Consider the following 13,564-nt stretch of genomic DNA (forward strand, 5'->3'; position numbering starts at 1 on the left):
ACACAAGCCCCGCCCCCTTATGACGGCGCCCGCTCACTGCGCCTGCGCATGCCACACACGCACTCGCGTGGCCTTCGCGAAGGTGTCGCTGCCAAGAAACGTGTCCTGCGCGCAACGCCGTCTGTTTCTAGGGCAACGCCGGCGTCTCTTAGCAACCGCGCGCGGCCTGGGTGGGTCCCCCCGGAACCCCCAGCCCTGCCATGGCGACCGCGAGTCGTAGCGTCTTTCTACTCATGGTCAACGGGCAGGTGGAGAGCGCCCAGGTGAGCAGCCGTGGACCCCGCCGGGGCCCGCCCCCCAGCGTCCCTCGGGGCCCTTCCCGCAACCCCCCGGGCTGCCCTGTGGCCCCCGGAGAGCCACGTCATTCCTCTGAGCCTCTCGGTTAGGCGGGGGAGGGGAGCCAGCATTGGTGAGCTTGGCGCGAGGTTGCCCGGATCCTGAGTCCCGATGTGCAGGAACAGAAGCAGACCTCGAGATGTTGAGCTAGTACCGAGGTCACACTCGGCCAAGCCTGTGGGCCCTCGCACGGATCATGCCCACTTGGTTGGATCACTGGCAGGAGCCTCCCGGGGTGTAACGCGAGGAGCCGAAGCTTGGCCGAGTTTCCAGCATTTGCGCCGTGTCCCGTGTGGAGTTACTGTCCCGCATTCTGAATCCCCAGATCCTTGAACTCGGGTTCGAATCCAACCATCCAACGATGGTGGTGGCCTGGAATTGACCCAAGGAAGGCGTGCCTGCCAGGCCCGAGGGACGCTATTCTCCATCTCCCTACACTTTAGAGGAATCATTTATTGTAAACATAAACCAACGCTCACCAAGTCCTCAATATGTCCCAAAGTCGGTGCTCGGCACTGGTCCATCCTTACAACCTTACTAGATAGGCACTACTAACACCCCCATTTTACAGCTGGGGAAATATACCAAAGGAACTGGCCTGTCTGGGAATTGAACCCACGCCTATCTGACCTCAAAGCTTCACTACACTGTCCTTCCAGGCTGTTGGAGGTGGTTTTTTTTTTTTTTTTTTTTTTTTTTGAGACAGTGTCTCGCTCTGTGGCCCAGGCTGGAGTGCAGTGGCGCAATCTCGGCTCACTGCAAGCTCCGCCTCCCGGGTTCAAGCAATTCTCCTGCCTCAGCCTCTCCGAGTAGCTGGGACTACAGGCGCCCGCCACCACGCCTGGCTAATTTTTTTGTATTTTTAGTAGAGATGGGGTTTCACCGTGGTCTCGATCTCCTGACCTCGTGATCCGCCCGCCTCGGCCTCCCAAAGTGCTGGGATTACAAGCGTGAGCCACCGCGCCCGGCCTGGAGGTGGTGTTTTTTATTATTTTATTATATTATTGTGAGGATTGACTGAGACGGTTTGGGTAAGGCTCTGACAGGGCCTGATGCTTTGTAGGTGTCTCCTGCCTTCCTGTTTCATCAGGGATACTACTCCATGCTCCCACCGTGTCCACCTCTGCCTTAGCCTAGTGCCTAAGACCGTCTTTCCCCACTCTCCTGTCCTTTCCCATTAGGGGCTCTTGGCTGGGCTGAGTCACATGTGTCTGTGCTCTCAGCATCATCGACCCCCCCCCACACACACACACACACTGACAGTCACACTGTTCCTCCCTGCTCTGCTCTCAGCACCTCCCTCTTTTCAGGGCCTCAGCTCCAGCCTTGCATATGATGGCCTCCTGGGTTCTCAGACCTTTCACTTCAGCACCATTCCCTTACACCAGTGGTCCTCAACCTTTTTGGCACCAGGGACTGGTTTCGTGGAAAACAATTTTTCCATGGACAGGAGGTGCGAGGGATGGTTTTGGGATGATTTGGGGACATTACATTTATTGTGCACTTTATTTCTATTATTACTTTGTAAATAATAATGAAATAATTATACAACTCATCATAATGTAGAATCAGTGGGAGCCCTGAGTTTGCTTTCCTGCAACTAGATGGTCCCATCTGGGTGTGATGGGAGACAGTGACAGATCATCATGCATTAGATTCTCATAAGGAACATGCAACCTAGATCCTTCACGTGTGCCGTTCACAGTAGGGTTCGTGCTGCTATGAGAATCTAATGCTGCCACTGATCTGACAAGAAGGTGGAGCTCTTGTGGTCATGCGAGCAATGGGGAGCAGCTGTAAATACAGATGAAGCTTTGCTTGCTCGCCTGCTGCTCACCTCTTGCTGTGTGGACCCGTTCCTAACAGGCCATTGACTGGTACTGGTTGGGGACCCCTGCCTTAGACCTTATCTTTGCCCAGCCCTGTGCCAGGCAGTGGGGACACAGAAAGGCATTAAATCTGTTCCCTGCTCATGGTCTAGAGGAATTGACAGACTTAGACAAAGGCAATCATTGCTTTTATGGAGGGAAGCACAGGCCTAAGGGAGACAAGAGGAGACCTTAAACCAGCCTGAGAGTTAGGGCAGGTTCCCTGAAGGGTAAGTTTTGAAAGGTGAGCAGGAGTTTTCCGGATGAAGTAGGAAGGACAAATCAGACAGAAAGCAGAGCCTGGGCAAAAGCCAGGGGCCGTGGCACCTGGGAGTCTCCCATGGACTCCCGCTTCTAGGTCCTCAGCCTCTCCTCTGAACACATCTCCAGCCGTCTCTTAGACCCACTCCCAGGTGTCTCACGTTCAGAATTCCCCTTGGCTGCACCTGCCTAGCAAATGCATTGGCCTCAGCGTGAATACCAGTCAACAGAATCTGTCTGTGCTTTTTTCAGTTTCCAGAGTATGATGACCTCTACTGCAAGTACTGCTTTGTGTATGGCCAGGACTGGGCCCCCACAGCGGTAAGCTGGACTCTTGGGCCTCCCTTACTGCCTTCATGACTTTTGGGGTTTCTGAAGGTGTCATACCCTTCCCCTCCCCATTCAGAACCAGTTAAGACGTAGACACTGAGTTCAGGGGAACCCAAACATGAGTGTTCCTGGTAAAGCGGGAGCAGAGGACACAGCCATGGTTGGACTCCCTGATCCATCCACCAAGACTGCACTCACACGCCCTACCCTGTGAGCTTACCCGGGGCAGCAAAGAGCAACACCTGCAGCAGGAGGCAGGCGCCAGTGAGCCAGCCTGGCTGCAGCTGAGCTGTGGACACTGGCCAGTCCGCTCACCATTTGGCCTCTCCTCAGCCAGTGGGGAGGACCTGGAGTCAGAAGACAGAGTAGGAGCTCTCCTTCCAGGACTTCCCAAGGGGTAGCTTGCCTCCACCAAGTGAGGGACCGTGGTGACAACTTCAGCCCGCTCTGTGCTCTGCTGTTAGCAAAGCACTTGTTTCATCTTCATAGCAGTTTAAGAAAAGGAGACTGAACTTATTTAAGCTCTCTGAGCCTCAGTTTCCTCATTTGTACAACTGAGATGATAATCCTTCTTTTCCCTTTACTGATTGTCTTCTGTGTGCCAGGGATGCAGGGGTGAGCAAAGCCAAACCAGAAGACCCTGCCTTCCCAGAGCACACATTCTTGCTGGGGGGTCAGATAATAAGGAGTGCATATTTTAGAATGTTAGTAAGCCAGAAGTGTGAGGGGAGACCAAGCCAGGAAGTGACAGGGATGAGTGATGAGAGGGAGGCTGCGATCTCACTAAGGCTGCCAGGGAGGGCCTTGCCGAGAAAGTAACTTTTGAGGAAAGACCTGAAGGAAGTGAGGGAACAAGCCATGTGGAAACCCGTGAGAACTGTCCAGGCAGAAAGCAGAGAGTGCAAAGGCCCTGGAGCAAGAGCTTGCCTGGCATGTTTGAGGACCAGCAAGGAGGCCATGTGGCCACTGGAGAGTGAGCCAGCAGGAGAGTGGCTGGAGCAGAGAGGCACCTGGGCAGGTCTTGTAGGACTTAGAAGGTCAGAATAAGGACTGTGACCTTTACTCAAAGGGAGATGGGATCCCATTGGAGAGCTTTCAGCAGAGAAAGTGATCTGACTTACGTTTTTAGAAGATTCCCTGGCTTCTATGGCAAGGATAGACTCAGAGGGGAAAGGGCAAGAGCGGGCAGCCCAGTTGGCTCTGACAGCAGTGGAGATGGGAGAGGAGGGCAGCAGCAGTGGGGTGGCGGGAGGGGCTGGACTGCAAGTATACTCTGAAGCTAGAGCTGCCGGGTTCTTCTGATGGATGTGAGGTCTGAGAGAAGGAGTTAGGATTCACAGCAGGGCTTTTAGCCTGAGACCTTAGAAGTAGGCAGCTACACCCTGGAGTCATACTCTAATTTTTTCTATTTTCCTCCCTTTCTGATCCTTTATCCCACTTTCTTTTTCTTCCTCTTCCTTCTCCTTCTTCTTTGTCAAATAGAGGATTGAGTTATTATCATTGATCCATACAAAGTCCCTCTTTCATTTATTTTCTTCAATTCCCACTCCCCATTTCTATTCCCCGTCTTCCCGTGTGCAACCTTCCTAATATGTTTGATACGCATCTTTTTGTTTGTATGTATTTTTAGAAAATGTTTATTGTTTTGTGTGCAAAAAATTAATAAAAAAAAAAGAAAAAATAAGAAGTAGGCAGCTACCTTTCAGTGAGAAGAACAGATTGGGGAGAGCTACCTGGAGCTCAGCCTGGTGTGGGTTAAGGTTGAGGCACCCACTGGATATCTAAGAGGAGGTGCTGATCCAGAATGCAGAGGCAAGGACCAGGCTGGAGACATAAATTTGGGAATCCTTGACATCTAGAGCACATTGAAAGCCATGAGATGGATGAGATCACCAAGTACAGGTAGAGGAGCTGGCCAAAGATGCAGCCATAGGACGGCAACACTGAGAAGGAACCAGCAAGAGCCGCTGAGCAGGGACTACCCTGTGCGGTGGAGAGACCCAGAAGCCAAGGGAAGACAGTGTATCAAGGAGTAAGCAGCTGCATCAGGTGCTGCTGATGGGTCAAGTAACACGAGGATAGAGAAATGACTATTGGATCTAGCAATGTTGGTCACGGGCATTAATGGAGAAAACCCTTTGGTAGAGTGCTGGAGCCAGCAGTCACACTGGAGTGGGGTCACAAAAGAATAGCAGGGGAGGAATTGGAGCCGGTGAGTGTGGCAGCTCTTTGAAGCAGTTTTGCTATAAAGGGAGCAGAGAAAGGGTTGGTGGGTGGAAGAAGCAGCAGAGTTGAAAAAGGACTGTTTTTGATGGAGAAAACACATTTACGTATTTACCAATGGGGATACTCAGGTGAGGGTGGGGATGCAGGAGAGTGTAAGCATGCTAGACCATTTCCTTCAGTGGGGCAAGAGCTTGGGACCAGACCTAGTGCCCTTGTGCCCGGGAGAATGGCTGGCCTCCCAGGGTTGTCACGCTATGGCATTAAAGTACCAGACTTAAAGAGGTACTCCATCATCTCTTAGTCCCCTTTGTTTGGAAGTTAGTGTCTTGGGAGAAGACAGCTGAGAAAACAGCCCTCCCAACTGCCTGCTGAAGGTAAGGGGAGGAGCTGCAGCAGCTTGGCTCTGCTCTGAATCCAGCCGTCTGTGTCACTGTCCCCACAGGGTCTGGAGGAGGGGATCTCACAGATCACATCCAAGAGCCAAGATGTGCGGCAAGCACTGGTGTGGAACTTCCCCATTGATGTCACCTTTAAAAGCACCAACCCCTACGGCTGTGAGTCTGCAGGGGCCCTGCGGGTTAGGGTGGCAGAGCTTTCACACAGCACCCCCAAGACAGCCTCTCCCTCATCCAGCCCATGACTGTTCACATTCAGATTGTCACCTGGGCTCTTGAAGCAGCCCTCAACGTTCTCTCTCGCCATCTGTCCCTTTCCCTCCTCTTCTTCCTCATCCCCACTCACCCCCTTCATCTGCTACAGGCTGTGCAGCTGGCCCTCTGGAAGTTCAGAGTGCATCAGGGCTAGTGGCCACACCTGTAAAAGGCAGGCTGCGCACCCTGGCATGCAGGACTGCAGCTGTTTGACCTGGAGGCCTGACTCTGTGCCTGCTGACTTCCCATGGCATGTTGTGTTCCGGCTAGACCCTGGCACTTGCTCCTCCTGTGCTAGTCCCTCAACTTTCTTGATCTGAGCTTTATTCATGCCGATCCGTCTGTCTGCATACCGTTCCCACGTCCTATGTCTAACCTCTTTCCCAAGGGCTTCCTGGCTGTCATTGCTTACTTTCTACCTTGGCTGGTGGTTATTAACCATTCTGATCGTTCACTTGCACTTCATAAGTGCCTACTGTGCACAAAGCCTGGGCTTAGTCTCCGTGGGGACTATGAATACTTTCACTGTGTGGACTAATCTGAGCTTCCCAATCATACCTGCTGGAGAGATTTCTCTCCATTTCTTTCCCCATATAAGGAAATTGACACTCAAAACTGACATCATTGGCCTTCTGCTTTACATCTAGTGACCAAGTGTGGATTTTAATTCAGGCCCATCTGATTTCACAATCTAGGCCTTTCTACTGCACGTGGCCTGGGCCTAGGCTCACCACGGTGTGGAGGGTCTGGAGCAGAAAATTCCTGGTGGTCCTCCTGAGCAGGTCCTCCTGCTGTCATCATCCATGAGTAGCAAGTTTCAATAGACTTCCTGGAACAGTGCAGTAGGTACTGTAGGTACTGGACCAACCTCCTCCTGCCGAGGACAGGTAAGAGAGGTAAATGTAATACACAAAAGCAAAAACAAAAAGCAGCCACCTCAGAGGCATCAGAGAGCTAGCAAAGTAGAAGAGATTTACCAGGCAAGATGCAGGAGAACAGAAATCCAGAGAGGTTACCCCAATCCCATCTCCTCTGGGAGTGTTTGCTGATTTCAACAGAGGTGATTGAGAGACTGATCAAGACTTTTGACAGCCTCTCTGGGCCCAAGACACACAAAAAAACTGATGTTCAGAGCCTTCCAAGGGGTTGGGAGGAGGGCCTCAGGTAAATCTCACCAAACTGGGTTAAGACCTCAAAGAGCTGCCCTAGGAATAAGGGAGAGATGGAAGCAGAGCAGCCTCACAGGGATTTCAGCTCAGCCCCTGATGATTTCAACCTCCTGATTCTTCTATTCAGCTCCAAGATTGTTACAGCCAAGGCACCTGACAAAAACAAATTAGAAACCTCTTTGGGCTGGGCATAGTGGCTCATGCCTGTAATTCCAGCACTTTGGGAGGCTGAGGCAGGCAGATCACCTGAGCTTAGGAGTTTAAAACCAGCGTGGGCAATATGGCGAAAATCTGTCTCTACTAAAAATACAAAAATTAGCTTGGCATGGGGGTGGGTGCCTGTAATCTTAGCTACTTTGGGGGCTGAGGCAGAAGGATCTCTTGAGCCTAGGAGGTCGAGGCTGCAGTGAGCAGAGATTATGCCACTGCACTCCAGCCTGGGTGACAAAGTGAGACCCTGTCTCAAAAAAAAAGAAAAAAAGAAAACTCTTTGGAGAAAGATAACGTCTCATAGACATAAAATTATTTCTATATATTTTTTCAAATGTAATATCTGGCATATAATAAGGCACACAAGAATCAAGACAACATAAATGATAACCAGCCAAAATAAGGCAATAAGGCAATAGAGATAAACAGAATCTCCAGACACTGAAATTGTCAGCTACATTTTTACTATGCTCAAAAGAGATAAAATAGACTGAGAATTATGGCAGAGAACTAGGAAGCCTGACTTTTTTTTTTTTTTTGAGACTGAGTCTTGCTCTGTTGCCCAGGCTGGAGTGCAGTGGCACGATCTCAGCTTACTGCAAGCTCCGCCTCCCAGGTTCATGCCATTCTCCTGCCTCAGCCTCTCGAGTAGCTAGGACTACAGGCACCTGCCACCGTGCCCAGCTAATTTTTTTTTATATATTTTTAGTAGAGGTGGGGTTTCACCATGTTAGCCAGGATGGTCTCGATCTCCTGACCTCATGATCTGCCCACCTCAGCCTCCCAAAGTGCTGGGATTACAGGCGTGAGCCACCACGCCCAGCCGACTTTTTTTTTTTTAATTGCAGACAGAGTCTTCCTCTGTCTCTCTGAGTGAAGTGGCGCCATTTCAGTTCATTACAACCTCTACTTCCTGGATTCAAGCGATTCTTATGCCTCAGCCTCCCGAGTAGCTGGGACTACAGGCATGCACCACCATGTCCAGCTAATTTTTTGTATTTTTAGTAGATACAGGGTTTCACCATGTTGGCCAGGCTGGTCTTGAACTCCTGAGCTCAGGCAATCGTCCCACCTCGGCCTAAGAAAGTTCTGGTGTTACAGGCTTGAGCCCCATGCCTGGCCATATTTTTTAAACATTGTAATAGAAATTCTAGAATTGAAAAATATGATAACCAAAAGCAGGAATTCAGCAGATTAAACAAAGCTGAAGAGATAATTATATACTGAAAGCTAGGTCAAAGGAAAATATCTACAGTGAAACCCAAGAATAGAAAATATAGACGAGAAGGTAGGAGACAGAGAATACTGAAAGTCTGCCATGTGGAATTGGAATCCTGGAAGGAGGGGGAGAGGACAAGATAGAGACAATATTGGAAGGGATAAATAGCTACAATTTTTTTCAAAAATGATGAGAGACATCAAGCCACAAATTCAAGAAGACAAACCTCAAGCAGGATAAATGGAAGAAACCCACCCCTAGGTGCATGATAATCAAACAGTTGAAAACCAAAGACAAAAAGAAAATCTTTTTTTTCTTTTTTTTTTGAGACAGAGTCTTGCTCTGTTGCCCAGGCTGTAGTGCAGTGGCATGATCTCAGCTCACTGCAACCTCTGCCTCCCAGGTTCAAGCAATTCTCTGCCTCAGCCTCCCGAGTAGCTGGGGATTACAGGTGCCTGCCACCACGCCTGGCTAATTTTTATATTTTTAGTAGAGATGGGGTTTCACCATTTTGGCCAGGCTGGTCTTGAACTCCTGACCTCATGATCCACCCACCTCAGCCTCCCAAAGTGCTGCAATTACAGGCATGAGCCACCGCCCCCAGCCAAAAAGAAAATCTTGAAAGCAGCTAGTACACAGATGTATGCGTTTGTCAAAATCCATTGAATAGTACACTTTAAGATTTATGTTGCATTATGCATAAATTTTATCTCGAAAGAACTGTGAACAAATACTGAGCTCTATTTGCTGACATGCATAGTGAAGTATTTTGGGGAAAGTGTCCAGAGATCTGTAATTTACTTTGAAATTCCTCACAAGTAGGACGACTTGACTGAGGCATGGGGGGAGGCAGTAAAGCAAGTAGACTCAACTGTTAGTGGTGATCCGGTAGTGAGTCAGTGCCAGTACATTGGAACTCTTTTAGCTTTTCAGGAGGAGCGGAGTATTTTCTTTGACCACAGTGAACTTAAGCTAGGGACCAACAGCAAGGATAATGAGAAAAATCTCCATATGTTTGAAAAATAAGAAAATAACTTCTAAAAACAACCCATATGTCAAAGAAGAAATACTGATGGAATAATGGAATTTTGAATTGAATGATAATACTGAGCTATTTAAATTTGCAGGGGGCAGTTAAAGTCATGGATAGAGGGAAATTTTGTAATTTTATTTTATTTTTAAATTTTATTTGTTTATTTAATTTTTTGAGACAGAGTTTTGCTCTTGTTGCCCAGGCAGGAGTGCAATGCCACGATCTTGGCTCACCGCAACCTCCTCCTCCTGGGTTCAACTGATTCTCCTGCCTCAGCCTCCTTAGTAGCTGGGATTACAGGCATGCACCACCACGCCTGGCTAATTTTGTATTTTTAGTAGAGACAGGTTTTCTCCATGTTGATCACGCTGGTCTCGAACTTCTGACCTCAGGTGATCCGCCCGCCTCGGCCTCCCAAAGTGCTGGGATTACAGGTGTGAGCCACCATGCCTGGCCGTATTTATTTATTTTTTGAAATGAAGTCTCGTTTTTGTTGCCCAGGCTGGAGTGCAATGGCGCACGGTCTTGGCTCACTGCAAACTCTGCCTCCTGAGTTCAAGCGAGTCTCCTGCCTCACCCTACCAAGTAGCTGGGATTACAGGCGCCTGCCACTATGTCCAGCTAATTTTTTTTTTTATTAGAGACGGGGTTTCACCATGTTGGCCAGGCTGGTCTTGAACTCCTGACATCAGGTGATCCACCTGCCTCAGCCTCCCAAAGTGCTGGGATTACAGATGTGAGGCACTGCGCCTGGCCAATTTTGTAATTTTAAATGCATGTTAGAGAAGAAAATAGGCTGAAAAAGTAATGATTTAAGCATCCATCTTAAGAAACTAGTGGCTGGGTGTGGTGGCTCATGCCTATAATCCTAGCATTTTGGGAGGCCGAGGTGGGTGGATCATGAGGTCAGGAGTTCAAGACAAGCCTGGCCAACGTGGTGAAACCCCATCTCTACTAAAATACAAAAAATTAGCCGGGTGTGGTGGTGTGCTCCTGTAGCCCCAGCTACTCAGGAGGCTGAGGCAGGGGAATCGCTTGAACCCAGGAGGCGGAGATTGCAGTGAGCTGAGATTGCATCACTACACTCTAGCCTGGCGACAGAGCGAGACTCCATCTCAAAAAAAAAAAAAAAAAAAGAAGTAGTAGAAGGCTGTGTGTGGTGGCTCACGCCTGTAATCCCAGCACTTTCAGAGGCCAAAACGGGTGGATCACCTGATGTCAGGAGTTCGAGACCAGCCTGGTCAACATGGTGAAACCCCATCTCTCTACTAAAAATATTAAAAATTAGCCAGGCATAGGCCAGGCGCAGTGGCTCATGCCTGTAATCCCAGTACTTTGGGAGGCCAAGGCGGGCGGATCACCTGAGGTTGGGAGCTCGAGACCAGCCTGGCCAACATGGAGAAACCCTGTCTCTACTAAAACTACAAAATGAGCCGGGCGTGGTGGCACATACCTGTAATTCCAGCTACTCGGGAGGCTGAGGCAGGAGAATCACTTGAACCTGGGAGGTGGAGGTTGCAGTGAGCCAAGATCATGCCATTGCACTCCAGCCTGGGCAACAAGAGCGAAACTCCGTCTCAAAAAAAAAAAAATTAGCCAGGCCCATGGCAGGTGCCTATAATCCCACCTACTCGGGAGGTTGAGGCAGGAGAATCACTTGATCCTAGGGGGCAGAGGTTGCAGTGAGCTGAGGTTGTGCCACTTCACTCCAGTCTGTGCGAAAGAGTGAAACTCAATCTCAAAAAAAAAAAGAAATTAATAAAAGAATAGCAAGTTAAACCCAAAGAAAGCAGAATAAAATGAGAAACAGCAGACATTAATTCATTAAACAGAAAGCACACTTAGAAGAGATGAAAGAGGCAAAAGTTGGTTTTTAAAACTGAAAACCCCAAGTTAAGATGATGAAAAAGAAAACAGGCTAAGCAGGGTTGCTCACGCCTATAATCCCAACACTTTGGGAGGCTGAGGCGGTAGGATCGCTTGAGCCCAGGAGTTCGAGACTAACCTGGGCAACATGGTGAGACCCTGTCTCTACAAAAAATAGAAAAATTGGCCAGGCACAGTGGCTCACACCTGTAGTCCCAGCTACTCCGGAGGCTGAGGTAGGAGGATTGCTTGAGCCTAGGAGTTTGGGAGTGTAGTGAGCTATGATCATGCTACTGCACTCCAGCCTGGGTGCCAGTGCTAGGCCCTATCTCTAAAAAAGAAGAAGAAGAAACAGAAGACAGAAATGGCAGGAATGAAAAAGGAACATGTTACAGATCTTGCAGACAGTAAAAAGATAAGATATAAAGAACAGCCATTTGCTATACATTTGGCAAGGTAGATGAAATGGTCAAATTTCTAGAAAAAGATAACTACCAAAACTGCAAAAAAGGAATAAGAATCTGAGCAGTCCTATATCTATTAAATTGAATCTATAATTAAAAATGTTCTCACAGAAAGTTCCAAGTCCAAGTGTCTTCTTCACTGAGTTCCACCAGGCATTTAAAGAGTGACACCTTCCATGGCAGAAGTGTAAGAAAAAAAAGAAGAGGAAGTAACAGCAGACTTACACAAACTCCTAGAATTGAAAAGATTAAACATTCCCCAACTTTCTTTAGGTCAGCATAGTTTTGATTCTAAAGCCTGCTGAGGACATTAAAAAGAAGCAGCTCCTTCATGAACAGAGTTGCAAAACTCCCAAACAAAATATTCGGAAACTGAATTCAAAACTCGCAAATGAAATATTCAGAAACTAGCAAGATAAAAAAAAGGATAATATAATACATCATGAGAAGTAGGGTTTATTCCAAAAATACAAATGTTTTATGACATCTATAGTTGGCCAGGCACAGTGGCTCATATGGAGGCCAAGGTGGGAAGATTGCTTGAGGCCAGGAGTTTGAGACCAACCTGGGCAACGTAGCAAAACCCTGTCTCTAAATAATTCACCACATTAAAAAGAAGAAAAGTCAGAGTCAGGCCAGGCACCATGGCTCACACCTGTAATCCCAGCACTTTGGGAGGCCGAGGCAGGCAGATCATTTGAGGTCAGGAATTTGAGACCAGCCTGGCCAACATGGTGAAACTCTGTCTCTACTAAAAATACAAAAATTAGCCGGGTTTGGTGGGGCACGCCTGTGATCCCAGCTACTTGGAAAGCTGAGGCAGGAGAATCGCTTCAACCTGGGAGGCAGAGATTCCAGTGAGCCAAGATTGCACCACTGCACTCCAGCCTGGATGACAGAGCAAGACTCCATCTCAAAAAAAAGAAAAATCATGATCATCCCCATAAATGAAGAAAACACATGGTAAAATTCAACTCCCATTCATGATAAAAGCTTAGTAAACTAGGAATAGAAGGAAGCTTCCCTAACCTGATCAAGATTATCTATGAAAAGCTTAGAGCAAACATCACTTTTACTGGTGAAATGTTGAAAGATTTTTCTGCAACCTCTGCCTCCTGGGTTCAAGCAATCCTGGTGCCTCAGCCTTCCAAGTAGCTGGGATTACAGGCATGTGCCACCATGCTCGGCTAATTTTTGATTTTTTTTTTTTTTTTTTTGAGATGGAGTCTTGCTCTGTCTCCCAGGCTAGAGTGCAGTGGCATGATCTCAGCTCACTGCAACCTCTGCCTCCTGGGTTCAAGCAATTCTGCCTCAGCCTCCCGAGTAGCTGGGACTACAGGGACAGATGATCACACCCAGCCAATTTTTGTATTTTTAGTAGAGATGGGGTTTCACCATGTTGGCCAGGCTGGTCTTGAACTCCCATCCTCAGATGATCCACCTGCCTCAGCCTCCCAAAGTGCTGGGATTACAGGTGTGAGCCACCACGCCTCACCTAATTTTTGTATTTTTCATGGAGAAGGGGTTTTGCCACGTTGCCCAGGCTGGTCTTGAACTCCTGGCCTCAAGTAATCTGCCACCTCAGCCTCCCAAAGTGGTGGGATTACAGGCGTGAGCCACTACTTCCAGCCTGGTCTTTTTAATAAATGGTGCTGGGACAATTTGATATACATAGGAAAAAACTTCAGCCCTGTCCTCATACACACAAGTCAATTTCAGATGGATATGTAGCATAGAGGACTATAGCCATGATATCAGGGTAAGGGAAGATTTTCTGGGAGGACTCCATAAAGGAGATCAATGAAGTTGACTGTATTAAAATTAAGGGCTTATGTTCATCCAAAGACATCACTAAAAGTAAAAAGATAAGTAACAGGATAAACACATATACACACTATAAATCAATAAGAAAAAGGCCAGGCCAGGCAAGGT

At 48.2% G+C, this 13,564-nt stretch overlaps 1 protein-coding gene and 1 long non-coding RNA gene across 8 annotated transcripts in view; both read left to right on the top strand.

Annotated features, from left to right (window-relative positions):
* B9D1 (B9 domain containing 1) overlaps positions 1-13,564 on the top strand; it is a 26,857-nt gene continuing 13,293 nt past the window's right edge. For 5 of the 7 annotated variants that reach the window (XM_055243270.2, XM_055243268.2, XM_055243267.2 and 2 more), the window contains exons 1-3: positions 34-263; positions 2,718-2,786; positions 5,464-5,575. In XM_055243270.2, the coding sequence (XP_055099245.1) occupies positions 201-263; positions 2,718-2,786; positions 5,464-5,575 (244 nt within the window). In that variant the 5' untranslated portion in view covers positions 34-200. Of the gene's footprint in view, positions 264-2,717; positions 2,787-5,463; positions 5,576-13,564 lie in introns of all 7 variants that reach the window. The other 2 variants (XM_055243265.2, XM_055243272.2) reach the window with 2 other exon arrangements.
* On the top strand, positions 6,565-12,561 carry LOC134732465 (uncharacterized). Its single transcript, XR_010115654.1, has 2 exons — positions 6,565-10,191; positions 10,651-12,561. It is a non-coding gene; the product is annotated as an uncharacterized lncRNA (long non-coding RNA).

Source organism: Symphalangus syndactylus, chromosome 14 (assembly GCF_028878055.3).
Source record: "Symphalangus syndactylus isolate Jambi chromosome 14, NHGRI_mSymSyn1-v2.1_pri, whole genome shotgun sequence".
Lineage (NCBI taxonomy): Eukaryota > Metazoa > Chordata > Mammalia > Primates > Hylobatidae > Symphalangus > Symphalangus syndactylus.